This window comes from Vulpes vulpes, chromosome 8 (genome assembly GCF_048418805.1).
Source record: "Vulpes vulpes isolate BD-2025 chromosome 8, VulVul3, whole genome shotgun sequence".
Taxonomy (NCBI): domain Eukaryota; kingdom Metazoa; phylum Chordata; class Mammalia; order Carnivora; family Canidae; genus Vulpes; species Vulpes vulpes.
Genome location: NC_132787.1, coordinates 35,153,982 through 35,176,121, shown reverse-complemented (window position 1 = coordinate 35,176,121; position 22,140 = coordinate 35,153,982). Strand labels below are relative to the sequence as shown.

The window sequence follows — 22,140 nt, the reverse complement described above, 5'->3', positions numbered from 1 at the left end:
TTGACAGTTCTTGGCCTAATTCAAGTATATACCTTCAATTTAACATTGCTACCTTTGCTGCATCTCTGTGGGCCAATTTCTCCCTCATAAGGATACTCTCATTGGATTTAGGGCCGAATCCAATATGATTTCATTGTGATTCTTAATTATATCTATAAAGAACCTATTTCCAAATAAGGTGACATTCTGAGTTCTGGATAGGCATGAATTTTAGGGGGACACTATTCAATTCACTACATACTATCTAAAAAAGATTTCTAGGTCTTAGAGAATTTTATTAGGGTATCTGTAAGTGGGAGCTATACAATTGTATTCTAAAAGAGTTCAATGAAATTATAATATACAATACAGTTTGAGAATAATTGGACTATGATGATATACTTCAACTCAATATTACAAATATTTTGATCATGGCATAGAAACTTCTCTGGACTTCCTCCTTCCGTGTGAAATCAAACCACCAACAACTGAATGGAGCAGTGGAGAGGAGAATCTTTTTTTAAAGATTTTATTTATTTATCTGAGAGAGAGAGAGCAACAGCAGGGGGAGAGGCTGAGAGAGAAGCAGACTCCCCACGGAGCAGGGAGCCTAATGCAGGGCTTGATCACAGATTCCTAGGATCCTGACCTAAGCAGAAGGCAGATGATTAACCAACTGAGCCACCCACATGCCCCAAGAGAAGACATTTCTGACCATTAGTGATAATACTAGCTAAAACAAATTATTCAAATATTAATAAAATTCTCCTAGTAAGAAGTTTGAAAAGTCAAACACCCTTATAAAACTCTCCTGGAAAAGTGGTAACAATTGTCTACAATTAATTATATATACAGTTAACCAACTTATTTTTGGATTATGAATGCTATAGTGGTTGAAGATTTGAAACAATGCAGTGATTCTGAATTGCCATAGAACAGCTATCTGTATATCAGATGCCCATACATCCACTTTGTGTTGTACACTATTGTATAGTGAATGCATTTATGAAGCTTAGTGATAATTGTGCAGCAGAAATAATTGATATTAAAAATTAGAAACTTCAATGTGCTTCTTTGATGGATTATATTTTTCAAGATCACATCTTTCCAATCTACCATTCTAATTTAAACATTCATTTCAAATCCCTGTATATACAAAACACAACCCAATGTATTACAGTGACAGTAATGAAGATAAGAAATGGAGACTCTGATTATATAGATATACCTCGCTTTAAATATCCATATATGTGTCCACTTTATTTATTTTTTAATAAATTTATTTTTTATTGGTGTTCAATTTGTCAACATACAGAATAATACCCAGTGCTCATCCCGTCAAGTGCCCACCTCAGTGCCCGCCACCCAGTCACCCCCACCTCCTGCCCACCTGCCCTTCCACCACTCCTAGTTCATTTCCCAGAGTTAGGAGTCTTTCATGTTCTGTAAAAGGGGAAAGGAGAAAAATAAGTGGGAAATATCAGAAAGGGAGACAGAATATAGTCCACTTTAAATAGATACACATAAAGACTCCTAACTCTGGGAAACGAACTAGGGGTGGTGGAAGGGGTAGCGGGCGGGTGTTGGAGGGGAATGGGTGACGGGCACTGAGGCGGACACTTGACGAGATGAGCACTGGGTGTTTTTCTGTATGTTGGTAAATTGAACACCAATAAAAATTAATTTAAAAAAATAGATATACATATATCAATCAGATTATGGAGATACTAGAAGTTGTGGGTACAAGAAAGACTTCAAGGATGACTCCAGATTCATGTGTGTTTGTTTGCTTGAGCTTTTTATTTTAACATAATTTTACACTTAGAAAAAGCCTGCAAAAATAGACAAAAGATTATACCTTTATCCAGACTGTTTAAATATTAAAGTACTATCATATTTACTATATTTTTCCCTCTCTCTATCCCTCTCCCTCCTCCTCCCCCTTTTTGTCCAATAAATTTGGAAGGTTATCTGTCAGCTTTCTTTCAAAAATGAGTTGAAGTTATTTTCCTGCAGAAACTATTAGTATTATGAATAGACCAATATTCACCTTTAAATAAATTTTTGAATGCAGTATTTTTGGATTTGGCTGTCAGGCAGGTTGTAAACTAATATGGAGGTTCATTTGTGGTTAAAAATACTCAATGGAGATTTTTATTTTCTCCTCCATCTCATCAGAGATCAAGACTAGTACAGCAGAGGCAAAACTTTACATGCACCTATCTTAAGTTTTTAGGTGGGTCTATCCCTTGAACTAAAAAACAGGTTAGCAAAATTTTTGAGTTTGAAAAGTTCTGTAAGCCTTCTTAGTGTAATATTTGTGCACCTCTAATAAAATCATAGTTTGAAGTTTAGTTTAACCCTGGATTTCATCAACAGTTTATTAAATGTAAAAATGAATCTGTTCATTACAAGAAATTTTACAAAAATTAAACAAAACATTCTTATAGAAGATGAATTATTTAATTATTGACCTTTATTTCCCTGCAAGGTTATTTTTGTGTCACATTATAGATGGAAAAATAATTCAGTAACTATTGGCAGAATTTTCTTCTGGAAGTTTTCTTCACAGAGGAGGTTCAGAGAATGGCACTTTTTTTTTTAAAGGATTTTATTTTATTGTATTTTTTTGAGAGAAATTAGAATGAGGGAGAGAGCAGGAGCAGGGGTGAGACAGAGGGAGAAGCAGACTTCTAGCTGAGCAGGGACCCCCATCGGCTTGATTCCAAGACCTGGGATCACAACCTGAACTGAAGGCAGACGCTTAACTGACTGAGCCACTCAGGCAGGCCAAGAATGGCTTCTGGTTTTTGAATCCTTTATATTTTATAAGTCATAAGCTTTTACACAATCCTCTGCATGCAGATGTATGTGTTTGGAGTTAGACAGTTTTCAGTGTAACCTTTAAAACTTGATCCATAAACTGCACAGGTTCCATTCTGCATTTCAACCATTGTTAGTCTAGATTAGAGAGAAAGATATGTTATATTTGTGACTTTGTTAATATATAAATATAAAAATGCAATAAAATTTATTTATTTTTTAATAAAATTTATTTAAATATAGGTATTGAAATAATATCATCTCAGGAGGTCTTACGACCATGCCTTGTCTTTCTTTGTTAAAAGATATGCAAAATATAGCCAACTCAGTTATAAAAGCTAAAATTTCATTCTTTTTATTTTTATTTTTTTTATTTTTCATTGGAGTTCAATTTCCCAACATATAACATAACACCCAGGGCTCATCCCATCCGGTGCCCCCCTCAGTGCAAAAGTTTCATTCTATTATAAATTGTATGTCACTATTTTTTTCTACATTGTAAATTAGTTTCAGAAGTCTGGAATCTTTTGATATATGTACCTGGATGAAAAGAAAGTTTTAAAATGGTTTTTTTAAGTGAATAGATTAGAAACGAATTTAGAATTCAATTTAGAAACCAGAAAATGTCATGTTTTATGCAAAAATAAACAATCTCCTTTGATATATGCAACTTTACTTGGTAAGCAAATAAAAATTTTAAAATTCTCTTATAAATTACGTATGTGTATATATATATACACGTACGTATATATACACACATACATACATAATGTGTGTGTGTGTGTGTGTGTGTGTGTGTGTAGGCATTCCATGTAGAAATAGTTATATATGTGTATATATTTTGCCTTGGAAGCTGGTGATTTGTCTTCTGCCAGGAACAGGTGTGAAAATGAAGGTCAAGGAAACAGTGAGGATGCATCAATGTGAATTTAAACAATAAAATAAAGAAAGATCGTTGTCAGATATTATGTATTCAGGAGGGCAAGAGAAGAAACTCAGTCCATATAGAAAACACTAGCTAATATAGGAAAAAAATTAAGAAATTTTTATTAACTGCTCTTGGTTGCTTTCAGACTATGCACACTAGAGCCTTATTTTTATATTTATTTATTTATTTTAATTTTTTAAATTGGATTTCAATTTGCCAACATATAGTATAACACCCAGTGCTCATCCCAAGTGCCCCCCTCAGTGCCCATCACCCAGTCATCCCAACCCCTCGCCCACCTCCCTTTCTACTACCCCTTGTTCATTTCCCAGAGTTAGGTGTCTCTCATGTTTTGTCACCCTCTCTCATGTTCTGTCTCCTTTTCTGATATTTCCCACTCATTTTCTCTCTTTTCCCCTTTATTCCCTTTCACTATTTTTTATATTCCCCAAATGAATGAGACCATAGAATGTTTGTCCTTCTCCGATTGACTTACTTCACTCAGCATAATACCCTCCAGTTCCATCCACGTAGAAGTAAATGGTGGGTATTTGTCATTTCTAATGGCTGAGTAATATTCCGTTGTATACATAAACCACATCTTCTTTATCCATTCTTCTTTGATGGACTGCTGGGTTTTACCCCAAAGATACAGATGCAGTGAAGTGCTGGAACACCTGCACCCCAATGTTTATAGAGCCTTATTTTTAAATCTCACTTTGTTTTTGTATCCTTCAGTTTCTGCGTGTTTTCCCATGCCATTTGTATCACATGTCTGCTAGAGTGCTAATTACCCTGGATTGTACTTATTTGCTTATAATCATATATTTGACCGAAGTGTGAAGCCCTTGAAGGAACGGTGTCTTATTCATCTCTATCATTATCTCTGCATAGTTCCTGGAAATTGAGTAACACTTTTACAAACATTTATCACATGTATAAACTGAAACTTATTTTGCTAGCTGTTTTGCTTTTGCTTCTAAAACAAAAATTTATACTTGCAGCATGGAAAATATTAAGATGAGGTGATACAAATTTTATTAGTGTTTCTACAGAATAAACTGGTTTTTATTAAAAATAAAATTTTAAGCCATACAGAAATAAGGTTATCCCAGGTCAATTCTAAGGTATACTTGGGCCTCCAGATTCCAAATATATAATGAGGTAGGGTAGGTAGTCCCTGTGACAATAAACATAAGGGGAGGTTTGAAAGAAACAGATGACGGTAAAGGGTTATGCATCGATCCCTGCCAATTAATCATTAGAGAAGCAAAGTAAACTTCAGAATTAGTGAGGATAGATTTTTTTTAATATTATTTATTTTAAAGAGAGAGAGAGAGAGAAAGTGGTGGAGGGGAAGGGAGAAAATCTTCAAGCAGACTCTTTTATAAGTGCAGAGCACAATGTGGGGCTTAACCTCAGGACCCATGGGATCATGACCTAAGTTGAAACCAAGAGTCTCTGCCCAACTGACTGAGCCACCCAGGTCCTTTGAGAAGAGATTTTTTAAAAGTCATTTAATGATAATTCTGGCTATAGAGTAAGAAAGACATTTATTTGAATTCCTACCACAACTATTACTCATTTTATAACTTAGGTGAATTATTATACACTTTAAGGCGCTGTTTCTTACTAGCAAAATTAGGTTAAAAATGACCCCTATTACATGGTTTTTAAGAGTTCTCAATGAGAAGATATACATAGAGTACTTAAAACTGTGTCTGACAGAAAGAAAGCACCTAATTAACCCAACATTAGCACTAATATGTTGGAATGTTTTTATTACGTAGCACAGAATTAAAGGTTCAAATAAGTAAAATATACTTGAAATAAGGAATTACAAACTTTTGTAGTCTAGACAATTTCTGTTTCCTCTTTGCTATTATGAGACGAAAGGCAGCAAAGGTGACAAGCCACTTAGGTTTTATTACTGAACTTTGTGCTAAAATGTTGAAATTATTAAGTGATGTAGTGAAAAGTAAGGTGTCCTAAGTGTTATAAGCAACCTTTTAAGAGAGCTTCCTTAGCTATTAGATATCCTACTCCAAAGGAGTAAGGCTATATTCATAAGCTTTATGAGCATTAGGATATTGTCACTTGGTTCTGCTGTACACAGTTGAGCTGTATAATCAAGTGGTTAAAAGAGCAGGCTATAGAAACAGAATACATAGTATATCTGGGAGTCCAGAAAAATCAAGACAGTTGAAGTTCACAGGCCACAGTACTTGATATGAGAAAGTTGAACAAATAAAGAAAACTGAGGGTATGCAGAACATCTCACTTGAGTATTCAGCAGAGTATTGATTAAAATACATAAGAAAAGTACCCAAGAACAAAGAAGAAATTACCCAGTGCTTGCACAGAGTCTAGAATCATGCCCATTTTCACCAGCCATATGGTAAAACTTCATATTTCAAAAGGCTTTGGGTAGATTACTTAGAAGTGTCTTGCTTCAGTAGTAGAGGATAATTAATTGTTGACTGAGCATTTTTTTTTAAAAAAAGATTTTATTTATTTGAGAGAGAGAAAATATGAGTGGCAGAGAGGGGTAGAGGGAGAAGGAGAAGCAGACTCTCTGTTGAGTAGGGAGCCTGAAGCAGGGCTCAATCCCAGGACCCTGGGATCATGGCCTGAGCTGAAGGCAGACACTTAACTGACTGAGCCACCCAGATGCCTCTAGACTGAACATCCTAATAATGCTTAAAAGCAAGGCCAAAAAAGATCAAGTTGTTTCTAAGTAACTTATTTGTGTCTCAGAAAAAAAAACCCTCATGTTTTATAAATAAAAAATACATAACAACAAAAAGATGAAATTCACAGTCTATGAAACTTAATAGAAAAATACATGTTAAGCAAAAAAAAAAAGAAAAAATAGTATGACCATAATGAGAAAAAAAAAATCCATCAAAACTGACCCAGAACTAACACAGATGTTAGAATGAACAGACAAGGACATTATGTCAGCTATTGTGGCTGAATTCTGGATATTCAAAAAAGTGAAAGAAATACATAGAAGATTAAAAAATCAGCCAAATCAAACTTCCAAAATGAAAAGGTCAATGTCTGAGATAAACTATAACTTGAGAGGGTAGTGGACATTAGACATTGTAGGAGAAAAGATAAACAAATTTGAATTCAGGATGACAGAGTATATCCAAAATGAAACACAAAGAAAAAACAGAGTGCCAGTTAACTTCATCCGGATTTCAGTTTGCTTAGTGTACCTGTAATTGTAGTGTTTCTGAGGGGGAGGAAAGAGAAATGAAGGAGGAGAGATATTTGAAGAAATAATGGTAGTAAATTTTCTAATTTTTCTTGAAAATTACAAACTCATAGATCCAGGAGTCTCAACAAAATGCAAGCATAAGAAATACAAAAAACAAACAAACAAACAAACAAACAAACAAAAACTGGGACACCTGGCTGGCTCAGTGGTTGAGAGTCTGCCTTCCGCCCAGGGCGTGATCCTCGAGTCCCAGGATTTAGTCCCACTTTGGGCTCCTTGCATGGAGCCTGCTTCTCCCTCTGCCTGTGTCTCTGCCTCTTTCTCTCTCTGTGTCTCTCATGAATAAATAAATAAATCTTTAAAAAAATACTAATACAAGGCATTTTATAAACAAATCAAATCCAGTTATAAAGAAAAGTTATTACATTAGCCAGAAGGAGGGAAAAATATGTATTACAGAGTAGCTAAATGGATTAAAAATGAGATACATCAATATGCTGCAAGCAAGAGACTTACTTTACTCTGAGGACACATATAAGCCAAAAGTGAATGATTGGAGAGTGATATTCCATGCAAATGATAACCAAAAGATAACAGGGGTGACTACAGATACATCAGACCAAATAAACTTTATGTCAAAATCATTTATATATAGATAAGAAGATCACTATATTGTAGTAAAGGGGTCAGTTAAATCAAGAGGATAAAATAATTTTAAGTATATATTCACCCAATGTTGGAGCACATAAATATATAAAGCCCATATTAACAGAATTGAAAGGAGAAATAGATAGCAATATAATAACATAGGAGATTTCAATATCGTACTTTCAACATTAAAGAGATCATGGGAAAACTAATAAGGAAACAGTAAATCTGAATAATACAATAGACCAAATGAACCTAACAGACATATTCAGAACATTCAGTCCAACAGAAGCAGATTACCCATTCTTCTCAAGATCACATGAAACATTTTCCAGGATAGATTATATGTTGAGCCCCAAACAAGCCTTAACAAATTTAAGTTTAAAAATCATATCTAGAATCTTTTCTGACCACAATGGTAAGAAATTAGAAATCAATAACAAGAGAAAAACAGAGGGGCAGCCCAGGTGGCTCAGTGGTTTAGTGCTGCCTTCAGCCCAGGGTGTGATCCTGGAGACTCGGGATCGAGTCCCACATCGGGCTCCTTGCATGGAGCCCGCTTCTTCCTCTGCCTGTGTCTCTGCCTCTCTTTCTCTCTCTCTTTGTGTCTCTCATGAATAAATAAATAAAATCTTAAAAAAAGAGAGAAAAACAGAAAATTTCACAAATACATGGCAATTAAGCAACATGCTCCTGAACAACCAATGATTCAAGGATAAATAAAAAATCAAAAAGGGCATCAAAAAGTGTCTTGAAAAAAAAAAAAAGTGTCTTGAGATGAAAAAATGAAAATACAACATGCCAAAACCTATGGGATACAGGAAATCAGTTCTAAGAGCGAATTTTATAGGTATAAATGCCTACATGGAGAGAAAAGATCTCAAATGAGCAACCTGATGCATGTAATATATATTATCTAATAATATATATCTAATAATATATATTATCTAATAATATATCTAGTACACTATCTTGGCCATAGTTAACAATACTATATTATATACTTGAAAGTTGCTAAGAGAGTAAATCTTAGATGTTTTCACACACACACACACACACACACACACACACACACAAATTGTGGTCACCTGAAGGTGATAAATATATTAACTAACCTTTATGTGATAATCATTGCACAATACATATGTGTATCAAATCATCAAATTGTACATCTTAAACTTATATAATGTTATATGTTAATTATATATCAAGAGAGTTAGAAAAAATAGCACAAAGTTTAGTAAGGGAGAAATGGAATTATACCACTGGAAGAATTCTATCATATACATAAGTGATATAATACTGGTTAGTAAATAAGTCAGTCAGAGAAAGACAAATACCATATGATTTCACTCATATGTGGAATTTAAGAAACAAGAGAGATGAACATAGGGGAAGGGAAGGAAAATAAAATAAGATAAAAACAAAGAGGGAGATAAACCATAAGAGACTCTTAACTCTAGGGAAGAAATGGGGTGGCTAGAGGATGGGGAAATGGGGTAACTGGGGATGGGCATTAAGGAGGGTATGTGATGTAGTGAGCACTGGGTATTATACGCAACTGAACAACCCCTGAAATTAACAATACACTATATGTCAACTAAGTTGAATTTATTTATTTATTTATTTTTAAAGATTTTATTTATATATTTATTTAGTCATGAGAGACACAGAGAAAGAGCGAGAGAGGCAGAGACATAGGCAGAGGGAGAAGCAGGCCCCATGCAAGGAGCCGGACATGGGACTCGATCCTTGAACTCCAGGATCACGCCCCCAGTGGAAGGCAGGTGCTAAACCGCTGAGCCACCCAGGGATCCCAACTAAGTTGAATTTAATTTTTTTTTTAAAGATATAGTCAATAAGCTACAGAACAAACTGAAACAAAAAACAAATAGCACTAGCTAAAAGCTAAGAAAAGAGATAACATGTTAGCATAAATTAAAATGTTTTTAAAAGATTGAGAAAGAAAGCAGGAATATACAGCAAATTGGATGACTAAAAACAAATAGCAAGATGAAGGCATATTAATCATGTAAATAATCACAGAAAGTAAATGTCTTAAGCTTCCCATTAAAAGGGCAGAGATTGTCAGATTGGATGAAAAAATGTCTCCAATTGTATTCTGTCTATAAGAAGTTTACTTTTTATTTTAAAGATTTTTATTTGTTTGAGAGACAGAGAGAGCGCGCGCGCCAGAGAGAATGCACGCACATGTGGGGGAGGGGCAGAGAGTGAAGCAGGCTCCCCAATGAGCAGGGGGCCCAAATGGGGCTTGATCCCAGGAGCCTGAGATCATGACTTAAACTGAAGGGAGACACCTAACAGACTGAGCCACCCAGGCACCTCAAGAGTTTACTTTTAATATAAATGCACACACAGGTTAAAAATAAAGGAATGGAAAATAAAGACCACATTAACACTAATCAAAGAGAACCTGGAATGGCTATATTTATAATTGATAAAATAGAATTTCATAGCACAAAATGTCATTATGGAAAAAGAGCTCATTACATAATGATAAGAGTCATAACTCATTAAGAGTATGCAACAATCCAATAACTTATCAATAGAAATTCAGAATATATTAGGAAAAGATTGTTTGAAATGCAAGTAGAATGCATAAATCCATAATTATAGTCCAAAATTTCAATACCTGTCTCAGTAATTGATAGAACAAGTAAAAAATCAGAAAGGTTATAGAGGGCTTGAGGAACACTCTCAACCAATTTGACTTAACTGAAATTATAGGCCGCTCTACACAAGAAGGGAGTAATATATCTTCTGTTCAAGTGCAGATAGAACATTTCTAAAGATAGGCCAGAGTTTTGTCTTTAAAACCAATCTCAATAAGTTTAAGTAGACTCAAGTCATACAAAGAATGTTCTTTGATAAAATGGGACTAAATTAGAACTCAGTAAAAGAAAAATCTCTGGAAAATTCCCAAATGTTGGAAACTAACACACTTCTGAATAATACATGAATCAAAGAAGAATGCAAAGGGGGAATTTAGAAGCTATTTTGAACTGAGTGAAAATGAAAACACAGTATCTCAAACCATGTGAGGTTATTGCTAAATTATTTCACATATTAGTAGCCAGACTGCTTCTATTAGAAAAAGATAAAATCAAAAGATCAGTTTTCACTGAAGAAACTATGGTGATTCCCCCCCTTTTTTAGGGGTGAGGCAAATGGGAGTCCATTAATACAGCTGAAGGTCAAATGAGGAGTCTATGTGAGTGAATGCTGAAAGAAATACAGTGGAAGTGGGGAGCAGAAACTAATGAAATAAAAGATTGAAAAATAAATGGTAAATAAGCACAAAAAGGATGTTCATCATTGTTTTTCATTAGGGAAGTGCAAGTTACATTCACGATGAGATACTACTACACACCCATTAGAATGGCTAAACTGTAAGGGATTGATTGTAGCAAGTGTAGACCAGGATGTAGAGCAACTAGAACTTTCAAACACTGCCAGAGAGGCCAGAGAGTGTGTAAAATGGCATAGTCACTTTGGATAATAGTTTGGCAGTTCTTAGAAAGTCAAACATACCTATTATATTACCCAACCATCCCACTCCTAGGTGTTTATATAAGAGAAAAGAAAGCATATGTTTATGTAAAGAGTTGTATACGAATATCCATAGCAATTAGCTTTATTGTTAATAGTCAACAACTGGAAAGTACTCACATATTCATCAACAGATGAAAGGATAAACAAGTTGAGCTACACTTATAAATGAAATATTTCTCAGGAATAAAATAAGTTATTTTTTATATATGCTATGAGGTGACTGAATCTAAAAATGATTATACTGAGTGAAAAAACCATACATAAGAACAGAACATACAACAGAACTTCATTTATTTTAAATTCCATAAAATGCAAATTAATCTACAGTGAGAGAAAGTGGTTAGTTGCCCGGGGACAGGAAGAGGTAGGTATAAAGGGGTAGGGAGGAGAAATTATTGCAAGGGTGCAAGGAGAAAGTTTTGCAAGTGATAAATATGTTAATTATTTTGATGTTATTAATGGTTTTGTGGATGTATACATTTCTCAAAAATTTTCAAATTGTACACTTTAAATATGTACAATTTATCGAATGTAATTATACCTCAACAATTCAGGTGATAACTTCAAGAAAGAATATGATACCTAGCCTCTCTGCTTAGTCTCTTTATCTGTAAAATGGGCATAGTCATAGGATTAGACTTACTTTGCACAGTACTTGGCACATAGTAATAATTAATATTACTCATTATTATTGGTATTGGCTGCTCTGCTTCACAATCGCCTAAACTTAGGTCTTTAGAGTATTTTGCTGAATCTATTAGAATATGGGAACATCCTGGCATTGCATGAAGTAACATATGATAATTGAATGACCATAGGGATAACTTAGGGACAAATCCACAAATAGACACCTATTATTACAGACTTACTGATTGGGCAAGAGAATGGTGCCATCTTCCCACTGCCAGGATCCATTTGTTGGAATTTGCATTAGTCCCATCCAATGATATGATTTTACCAATTTAAAGAAATCCTATTGGAGACCATAAATAAAATCAGTGCTCAGAATTTTAGTAAATACAAAGCCATAATCATTTAATCATTTTCCTCCCACATTTGGGGAAATTCATTCTGTCCTCTAGCCTATTTCTCACTTAAGCACTATACATAATACCTATAATTTCTGTGCTTTATTATTTTTATTTATTTTTTACTTATTTTTTTATTTTTATTTTTTTTAAATTTTAAAATTTTTATTTTTTAATTGGAGTTCAGTTTGCCAACATATATCATATCACTCAGTGCTCATCCCATCAAGTGCCCTCCTCAGTGCCCATCACCCAGTCACCCCAACCCCCCGCCCACCTCCCCTTCCACTACCCCTTGTTCGTTTCCCAGAGTTAGTAGTCTCTCATGTTCTGTCATCCTCATTGATATCTTCACTCATTTTCTCTCCTTTCTTCTTTATTCCCTTTCACTATTTTTTTATATTCCCCAAATGAATGAGAGCATATAATGTTTGTCCTTCTCCGATTGACTCCTTTCACTCAGCATAATACCCTCCAGTTCCATCCACGTCGAAGCAAATGGTGGGTATTTGTCGTTTCTAATGGCTGAGTAATATTCCATTGTGTACATATACCACAGCTTCTTCTTTTTTTTTTATAAATTTATTTTTATTGGTGTTCAATTTGCCAACATATAGAATAACACCCAGTGCTCATCCCATCAAGTGCCCCCCTCAGTACCCGTCACCCAGTCACCCCCACCCCTTGCCCACCTCCCCTTCCACCACCCCTAGTTCATTTCCCAGAGTTAGGAGTCTCATGTTCTGTCTCCCTTTCTGATATTTCCCACTCATTTTTTCTCCTTTCTCCTTTATTTTTTAATTTTAATTTTTAATTTTTAAAAAAGATTTTACCTATTTGAAAGAGAGAGCAAGCAAGAGAAAAAGAGAAAGAGTGAGTGAGCACACAAATGAGGGGAGGGAGAAGGGCAGAGACAGAGGGAGAAGCATACTCCCCCTGAGCAGGAAGCCTGATGCGGACTCAATCCCAGGACCCTGAGATCATGACCTAAGCTGAAGGCAGACATTTAACCGAGCCATCCAGGTGCCCTTGTGCTTTCTTATTTTTGATGCAGAAAGATTTAGGGTGGATATATCTGAGTCTTAGTGCCTCTCTGTTTCAGACTTATATTGCAGTGAGCTGTCTCATATGTTAGGACTAAATATAGGAATGGAAATTAAAACATATACTCAACCTGGTCCTCTCTGCTGTATATCTTCAGAAGACTGGAATTTTGAGACCTACAAGAAGCTTGGCTCTGATACCAGCTTTTACTCTCATTAAAAAATTGGTAACAGCTGTTTCTATAACATATCCAGTTTTTAGGACACGGACCACAATAACTTTCTAGAAAGAAAGAATATATTATTAATTCTGTATAAATCTGAACATTATAGCAGATTTTGTCTAGATAGGTTAAATACTTTTTTATTCCAACTCTAACATTCCAGATAAATCAATTTGATCATCTCCAATAACATATCTTTACACATTTGCGTATACAGAGAGAGATGCCAAAAATAGATATCTTTTGCTCTTTGGAAGCATTCTTGTTGTTAAAAAATAAAAAAGTAAAAAAAATTGGAATATATGGATTATGGACAAGAAGTAATCATTTTCTCATACATTCTCTTGTTTACACTATTGGATACATGCTAATACCCAATCATATAGAGATACATATAATTTTTACTTCAAAATATTAGAAAATTTTCACATACCTTGCAAAGAAATTGGAGCTTCCTGGTTGAATAATGCTATTAAAATAATAATTAAGAGGATTTAGAGGTACAAACTTCCAGCTATAAAACAAATAAATCATGAAAATAGAAAGTACAGCATAGAGAATATAGTCAATAATGTTATAATAACATTATATAGTGACAGATGGTGAATACACTCATCATTGTGAGCATTGAGTAATGTATAGAATTATGAATCACTACACTGCACACCTAAAACCAATATAATATTGTATGTAAAGGGCATTTCAATAATAAAAAAAAATTATTAAAAGGGCTTATGTGGTTAGTAACATAATCCTAACCAAAGTAGTTAACACATTTTTACAAGAATAGCAGAAACTTGAGAATGTGTATAATATTGCTAGTTTATGTTTCTGTGCTTCTGAATACTGATCAAAGTAATGCATTACAATTGTTAAATGGAGAATTACCTATCCACTCCTCTACTATTACTTACAATATATGATTATGGCACAGCATATCATTACCATTATGATGAAATGGATCCCCATAGCTATAGCAATGGAACAGGTTACGAAAAATGGAGACGCTGTCCCAAGGGAAAAAAAAAGAGTGAGAAATAATAGAAAATAAGGATTAATAAGTTTTGATATGTTCATGCTTGATATAGATATTATGAATGTTTTTTAATGGGATGAGTGATAATCAATACTTTTACCTTAATTATTTTTCTCGAAACAAGTAATATAGGTACTTGTAAATGATCTTTAAAAAAGAAAGTCTATATAGAAACGCATATTACCTCCTGTTTCTCTCTTAAAGTTCTCTAGTTCCCTCCTTAGAATAAATCATAGTTATAATTTTGAATTTTTTTTCATGTAGATACAACAAATACAGACAGCTCCCCTAGATCCCTTTATTGAAACACATTTAAGAGCCTGTGCAAAATATTCTGTGATTTTTTTCACTTAAGAAAATATCTTTTGTGATTATTCAATATCATGTCTTATAAAGTCAAAATTTTATAAATAGTTGTTTACATTGTATTTCATTGGTAGATGGACAAAATCTATTGAGAGACGTTTAATTTTTTCCAATGTGTATTTAAACCATTTTTTAGTTTTGCTATTATGATATAACAATATGAATAACACTTTATATATACCTGTGCATATTTTTGAGCACCTCTCTAGGAGAAATCCCTGACAGAGCAACTGCTGAGTCAAAGGGTATTTGCATTTAAAATTTTTGTAATAATTAAGTTAAAGAAGAAATACCAATTTATGTAGTATCAAAAATAAATTTAAAAGCCTCTTTGCTCACATCTGTTCTAAATATTATTCACATTTTTAAATGTATCAATCTTCTAAGCAATATTTTTTATTTTATTTTATTTTTCCAGTTGTGAATAAGATTGAGCTCCTTTACTATGGTGAAATAATGTATTTATTTTATTTCTCTGGAGACTTCTCTTGTCTTGAGTTTGTATTGAGTAGCTGGTTTCTTTCTTACATTTTGGGTTAAGAATGTTAGTTCATTCCTTACTATATATTTTGCAAATACACATCTCAGATATTTCTGCTTTAACATTATGAAACCTTAGGGGTGCTGAAATGAGTAATGGTTGACTTGATCAAAGTTTCTATTATGGCTAATTTTCTTTTTGAATATGAATAAATTGTCTTCTTTATTCTAAGTTTATAAAGTAAATTATGCTCATGTGTCATCATGTTATATGGATTCCTTTTTTACTTGGCCTATTTGGTATTTGTGTGTGTGTGTGTGTGTAATAAATGAGGTAGAAATTCAAATTTATAATTTGTTCCCAAATTGGCACTAAATTTTTCTAATATTATTTACTAAATAAGTCAACGTGTTCTCATTGATATGAAATAACATTTTAGCATGTAATACATTCCTATATGTATTTTCATTTATTCCTATATTCCTTATGTACCCTAAGAACTTTAAAAAAAAAAGAACTTTAAATAAGCTTTTCAAGAAATTGCTACTTTTAAATTATGGTAATTAATCTTTTAATAGTCACATTAAATGCATAAATATCGGGAGATAATTTACATCTTTAAAATGTCTTTTCCCATTATACATCTTATTTTATGTTCATCAATACAACTTCAATAGGTATACTTCTAGAGTTTTTAATCAAAAAGTTTACTTCTGTCTTTAAAAAATTTTTGGTCTTATGTATATGGCATTTTTATTTCATCACATTTCTCTTGTTTTTGTAGTTAGTAAGGCAATTGATTTTTTAAAGGATTTTATTTATTCATTTGACAGAGAGAGAGACAGCACAAGCAGGGGGAGTGGCAGGCAATGGGAGAAGCAGGCTCCCCGATTAGCAGGGAGCCCTTTGCAGGGATGGATCCCAGGACCCCAGGATCATGAATTGAGCCAAAAGCAGATGTTTAATTAACTGAGCCACCCAGGTACCCTAAGCAATTGATTTTTATATCTTATTTGCAATCAAGTCCTCATATCAGATTTCCTTATTTTTTGTCATATTTTGAATGAAGCTTTTGAGGGCTTTAAAAAATATCTTAAATCACAATTTTTTTCAAATAATGTTCATTTTGCTTGTTTATTCTAATTTCATATTACTTGCTTTTTTCCTTTTCTTGATTATTCATGTTGGTAACACCAGCAGAACAATAAATATTACACAACAGCGATGATAGTAAAAATTCTTGCCTTTTCTAACTATAATGAAAATGCTGCTATCATTTGTCAGTAAGTATAATGATAGTTTCTGAATAAATATACATTTGAAAAACAGTATTTATATTTTAGAGGTCTTAAATATTAAGTTCTTTTTAATTAAGAACTCAGTGACTTTTTATCCAAAACTTTTTCAACATTATGCATATGATAACACAATCTTTCTCCTTTGATTACTGCATACAGTACATTTCCATTCCTATAATCAACTCTTATAAAGTGACATTATTTAATAATCATTTATTTTTTAACATTTAATGAAAATTCATAGGTGGGAAGAATCTGTTGTTTTCCTTTCTGTGTGAGCTATTTCAGGCACTATTTTCAATGATATTCTGGCTTTATAAAAGACAGAATGCTTATCTTCATCAGTGCATTCTGAAACATTTCTGTGAATGGCAATCAAGTTGTTGCTTTCACACTGTTTAAGAACAAAACTCTGAAAGATATTTTATATTTCCTTTCTCTTTTGCTTCCATTTCTTTTTTTAAATAATAAATTTATTTTTAATTGGTGTTCAATTTGCCAACATACAGAGTAACACCCAGTGCTCATCCCGTCAAGTGCCCACCTCAGTGCCCGCCACCCAGTCACCCCCACCCCCCACCCTCCTCCTCTTCTACCACCCCTAGTTTGTTTCCCAGAGTTAGGAGTCTTCCATGTTCTGTCTCCCTTTCTGATATTTCCCACTTACTTTTTGTTTCCATTTCTATTTATTCCTCCTTACAGTTAGTTGTTCAGTGCTCCCTTTGAAGCTACTGTATCACATTCAATGCAATCTCTAGCAAGATATTAACAGTATTTCTCACAGAGCTAGAACAAACAATTCTAAATTTTGTATATGACCATTAAAGACCCGAATATCCAAAGTAATCTTGGGAAAGAAAAGCAAAGCTGGAGGCATCACAATTCCAGACTTCAAATTATATTACAAAGCTGTAGTGATCAAGACAGTATGGTCCTGGCACAAAAACAGACACATAGATCAATACAATAGAACAGAAAACCCAGAAATGAACCCAGAACTCTATGGTCAACTAATCTTTGACAAAGCAGAAAAAGAGTATTCAATGGAAAACGGACAGTTTCTTCAACAAATGGTGTTGGGAAAACTGGACAGCAACATGCAGAAGAATGAAACTGGACCACTTTCTTACTCCATACACAAAAATAAATTCAAAATGAATGAAAGACCTAAATGTGGGACAGGAAACCATGAAAATCCTAGAGGAGAACAGAGTCAATAACCTCTTTGACATTGGCCATAGCCACTTCTTACTAGTACATCTCCTGAGGCAAGGGAAACAAAAGCATAAACAAACTACTGGAACTTATCAAAATAAAAAGCTTCTGCATCGTGAAAGAAACAATCAACAAAAACTGAAAGGCAACTTATGGAATAAGAGAAGATATTTGCAAATGACATGTCTGATAAGGGATTAGTATTCATAGCCTATGAAGAACTTAGAAAACTCCACACCCAAATAATCCACTTTAAAAATGGGCAGAAAACATTAATAGACATTTTTCCAAAGAGATATCCACTTTTCCAAAGAGACATCTGTTGACATGTGTAAATAGATACATGAAAAATGCCCAACATCACTCATCATCGGGGAAATACAAATTGAAACTACAATGAGATATCACCAGACACCAGTCAGAATGGCTAAAATGAACAATAGAGGAAACAACAGATGTTGGCGAGGAATTGGAAAAAGGGGAACCCTCATGCATTGTTGTAGGAATGCAAACTGGTGTGGCCACTATGGAAAACAGTGTGGAGGTTCCTCAAAAAGTTAAAAATAGAACTATCCTACCATGCAGCAATTACAATACTAGGTATTTACCCAAAGGCTAAAAACATACTAATTTGAAAGGATGTGACCACTGATGTTTATAGCAGCATTATCAACAATAGCCAAATTATGAAAAGAACCCAAATGTCCATTCATCAGTCAATGGACATTTGGATCTTTTCATTTTATATATATTTTATACAATATATAGTGGAATAATATATACATATATATATTATGAAAGAGTATTATGCCAAATGAAATCAATCAATCAGAGGAAGATGAATATCATATTTCACTCATATGTGGAATTTAAGAAACTAAACAAATGACTATAGGGGACAAAAAGAGGCAAACCAAGAAACAGACTCTTATCTATAGAGAACAAACTGATGGTTACCAGAGGGGGGGTAGTTGGGGAGATGGGTTAAATGGGCGATCAAGACTGAGGGCCCTTGTGATGAGCACTGACTGAGTGTTGTATGTAAGTATTGAATCACTAAATTCTAACTGAAACTAATATTACACTGTATGTTAACTAATTGGAATTTAAATAAAAACGTGAAAACAAATCAAGAAACTGCTGTCTCAATTGTCATCACTATGTTAGTGATAATCTCATTTGTATGACACGAAAAAAACCCTAAATTGAACAGTTTCTGCTAATTTTATTATATATTCCATTATTATATTAGAATTAATTTCATTTCTGCTTTCTTAATCAGGATAAAATTGAATGTTTATCACTTATCTAATCATATATTCCAAGATTCATTTCAGTATATTGAGAGAAGATAAATGAAATATTGAACTTACAGTTTTCTCCACATTTGCTGGTGATTAATGTAGGCTTTCTCTTTTGCCTTCGTGGAGAAGTACCATGTGTTACCGGTTCAGAGTTATAATTAAGGATTTCATTCATCTCTGGTGAAAAACAATTCAGGCCAATAAGAATAATAGCCTTTCAGTCTTTTGGGTCATAATTTTTTACAATTTAACTTGTCATACTATCATACTATTCATATCTTTTAAAAGTATAACATCAAGTAACTTTGTTTTATATTACTTCTTTATGATTTTTGCACTTTGTAATATGAATAAAATTATATTTATTCTCTTGAAATATCTTTAGTAAGATCTTATAAAGTAAGTTAATTCTTTTTATTTATTTATTTATTTTTTTAAAGTAAGTTAATTCTTAATGTATAATGAAATCTATCATTAATATGGAGACAGTGTATAGTAACAAGGACAAGGGCTTAGGGAGTTAGACGTGTTTAATTCATAGAGCGACACTTGCTAAATTAATAACTTTACAAATTATTAAAAAAGAAGGAAGGAAGGAAGAGAAAAGAAAAGAACGAAGGATATCAACACAGCTTATTATAGGTATTTTTAAAGGTGAATTAAATAATATGCTCTCTTCCTGAAATAACAATCATTACTAAATCTGTAAAAACTTTTTATAATAAAATGTTAGTACTAATTATCTTTTATACCTAAAATTAAACTAAAATATTGTTTCTACACACCATATGTAATTTAATTATCAAACATGTGAAGAGGGTAGGTATTGCTTTATGGAATGAAGAAATGGAATATTATAGGTGACCAAAATCATATTGTGTATTTAATATAATGCCAGAGATAGAAATCTACTCATGTAAATGTAGCATGTTTCATACCTCCATTTGGTAGAAAAGGGAAACTTAAGCACATAGAAGCTGTGGATTATCCCAGATCTCAAAGCTAAAGACTGGTAAAATTACGATATTTGATTAAAATTCTTCTAACTGCAAATCCTTATACTGTCACTGTTTCAGGCTATCTTAAATTGTGAAAGATTTTACTTTAGGTGTTTAATGAAACAAAGGAGGGAAAAAGCTTTCAAGTTTTGAAAAATCCATTTAAAATATAACATGAAATGAACATAAGAATCAGAATAATTTGCTTTCTTATGGCTTGTATACTTGTATCAAATTCTTAGTATCTTAAAATTATGCACAGACCAAATTGCACATTTATATAGAAAGTACTGGGACACCTGGGTGGCTCAATAGTTGAGCAACTGCCTTTGGCTCAGAGTGAAACCAGGTTCCCAGCATCGAATTTCGCATCAGGCTCCTTGCATGGAGCCTGCCTCTTTTCCCTCTGCCTGTGTTTCTGCCTCTCTCTCTCTCTGTGTCTCATGAAAAAATAAATAAAATATTAAATATATATATATATATATATATATAGAAAGTACCTACCCATGCTGTGATGAGCCCACCGATCTCGGACCAACTTCATTGTTTAGTTATGACTGTGTACCCTAGAGATTAATCCAAAATCTTCATTTTGAAGATGATCTATATCTTCCTTAGAAAAATGACAATACAAAAATATTTCTCCCATTCATATATACAAAGGGGAAATAATGAAAATAAGAGTTCATATAAAGCCAGGAAAATTATTTTTTTACATTTCTCTTAGTTATAAAATAATAAATAACTATTTCAAAAATATACTGGGTATTTTTAATTTACCCATATTAAATTACTTAATCAAAAATATTTTCCATCACTGACCTTGAATGACACACACATAGTTCTCTATTTATAGTTATTTTATTTTATTCGGTGGCAATTTTTTTTGCAAGGCAAATTTGAGTAAGATATATGGATTTTTTAAAATGTTTTTTCCTAGTACATATTAATTCAACTTCTGTCTATACTGTCAACATTATCATCATTTATAGGTTATCATCACCATCATTATTAGCAAAAATAATCTCATATTTATTTATATAGTAACATCTTATAATGTCCAGAAGAGCTATCAGAAAAAAAATGGCTAATAAGTATACATAGTGCATAGATTTTAAAAAAAGCTGTTTCATATTTGATCGTGGTAGTAGGAAGCAACAACATGTTTTTCATTTTGCAAATAAAGTTCTGTATCACAGAAGGTAAGTGCCCTGTACAGGAGCAGAAAACTCATTCGTGAGAATTCAAATGGAAATTCAATCCTCTAATCTCAAATGAAGATTCTTTCTTCTAGTTTTGTTTAATGACAAGACTCCATCTTACAGCAGCATCATAACTTCTTATTCTTCAGTAAGTATAACCTGCCTACTCATTATTGAATGCAGTGAACAACAGTGTATATCTCAGAAGTAAGAAGCAATTCAAACACTTAAGAAGCAATTAAAATTATTTTATGGTGTAAATATTTTTGGAAACTTTCTTGAGTTTGAAACCTCAAAAATTTCTCATTTTTTTGAATAACAGTTGTTAGAAACACAAACACACACAAAAACACACCTGATCAAAGAAGGAAGGTCTTGATTCCTGTGGATAAAATTCTCCTATACAACTGAAAAATTTAGACATGTCCTAAGTTATCACTTTAGAACTAAAATTGGAGATGTACAGTCAATTCTGATTCCTGAGAAAGATATGACAAATGTTATTGTAATCTCACCTTATGAAGAAGCATAACACAAACCACAGTACTTCCACCTTATCACAGCACAGAAAATTCCACTGAGTGGTGAAAAAACTGCAAGGTATTAATGTGATTTTATGACTTAAATGATCAATTCGGTCATAAGAATTTTCCCAGAGTTTTGAGAAACTAATGGTAAGATTAGATCATCTCTTTCTGAATTAAAAGTGAAAAATTGTCCTAAAATATGGTTGTAAGTACTGTGTGGGAAAAAAAAAAGAAAAAAATG

General features: G+C 33.1%; 1 protein-coding gene and 1 long non-coding RNA gene across 2 annotated transcripts; both read right to left on the bottom strand.

Annotated features, from left to right (window-relative positions):
- Positions 1-2,509: 2,509 nt before the first annotated feature.
- KLRK1 (killer cell lectin like receptor K1) lies at positions 2,510-16,538 on the bottom strand. The gene is made up of 6 exons (XM_072718799.1): positions 16,514-16,538; positions 14,387-14,479; positions 13,906-13,941; positions 13,380-13,531; positions 12,047-12,150; positions 2,510-2,940 (listed from the first exon to the last, which is right to left on the bottom strand). The coding sequence occupies exons 1-6, from the start codon at positions 16,536-16,538 to the stop codon at positions 2,823-2,825; spliced, it is 528 nt and encodes a 175-aa protein (XP_072574900.1). The 3' UTR covers positions 2,510-2,822.
- Positions 16,539-19,241: 2,703 nt separating this feature from the next.
- On the bottom strand, positions 19,242-21,860 carry LOC140599830 (uncharacterized). The gene is made up of 3 exons (XR_012002817.1): positions 21,728-21,860; positions 20,675-20,783; positions 19,242-19,349 (listed from the first exon to the last, which is right to left on the bottom strand). It is a non-coding gene; the product is annotated as an uncharacterized lncRNA (long non-coding RNA).
- Positions 21,861-22,140: the final 280 nt, after the last annotated feature.

Bases quoted from the DNA above. Each gene is read 5' to 3' on its own strand.
- KLRK1 (XM_072718799.1), bottom strand. From the start codon at position 16,538: ATGAATAATCAAGAAAAGGAAAAAA. The intron at 12,151-13,379 runs GTTGAGTATATG...GGTCTCCAATAG, and splicing joins TATACAGCAGAGAGGACCAG to GATTTCTTTAAATTGGTAAA. The intron at 2,941-12,046 runs GTAAGTCTGTAA...TCTCTAATCTAG, and splicing joins ACCATTCTCTTGCCCAATCA to ACTAACAATGGTTGAAATGC.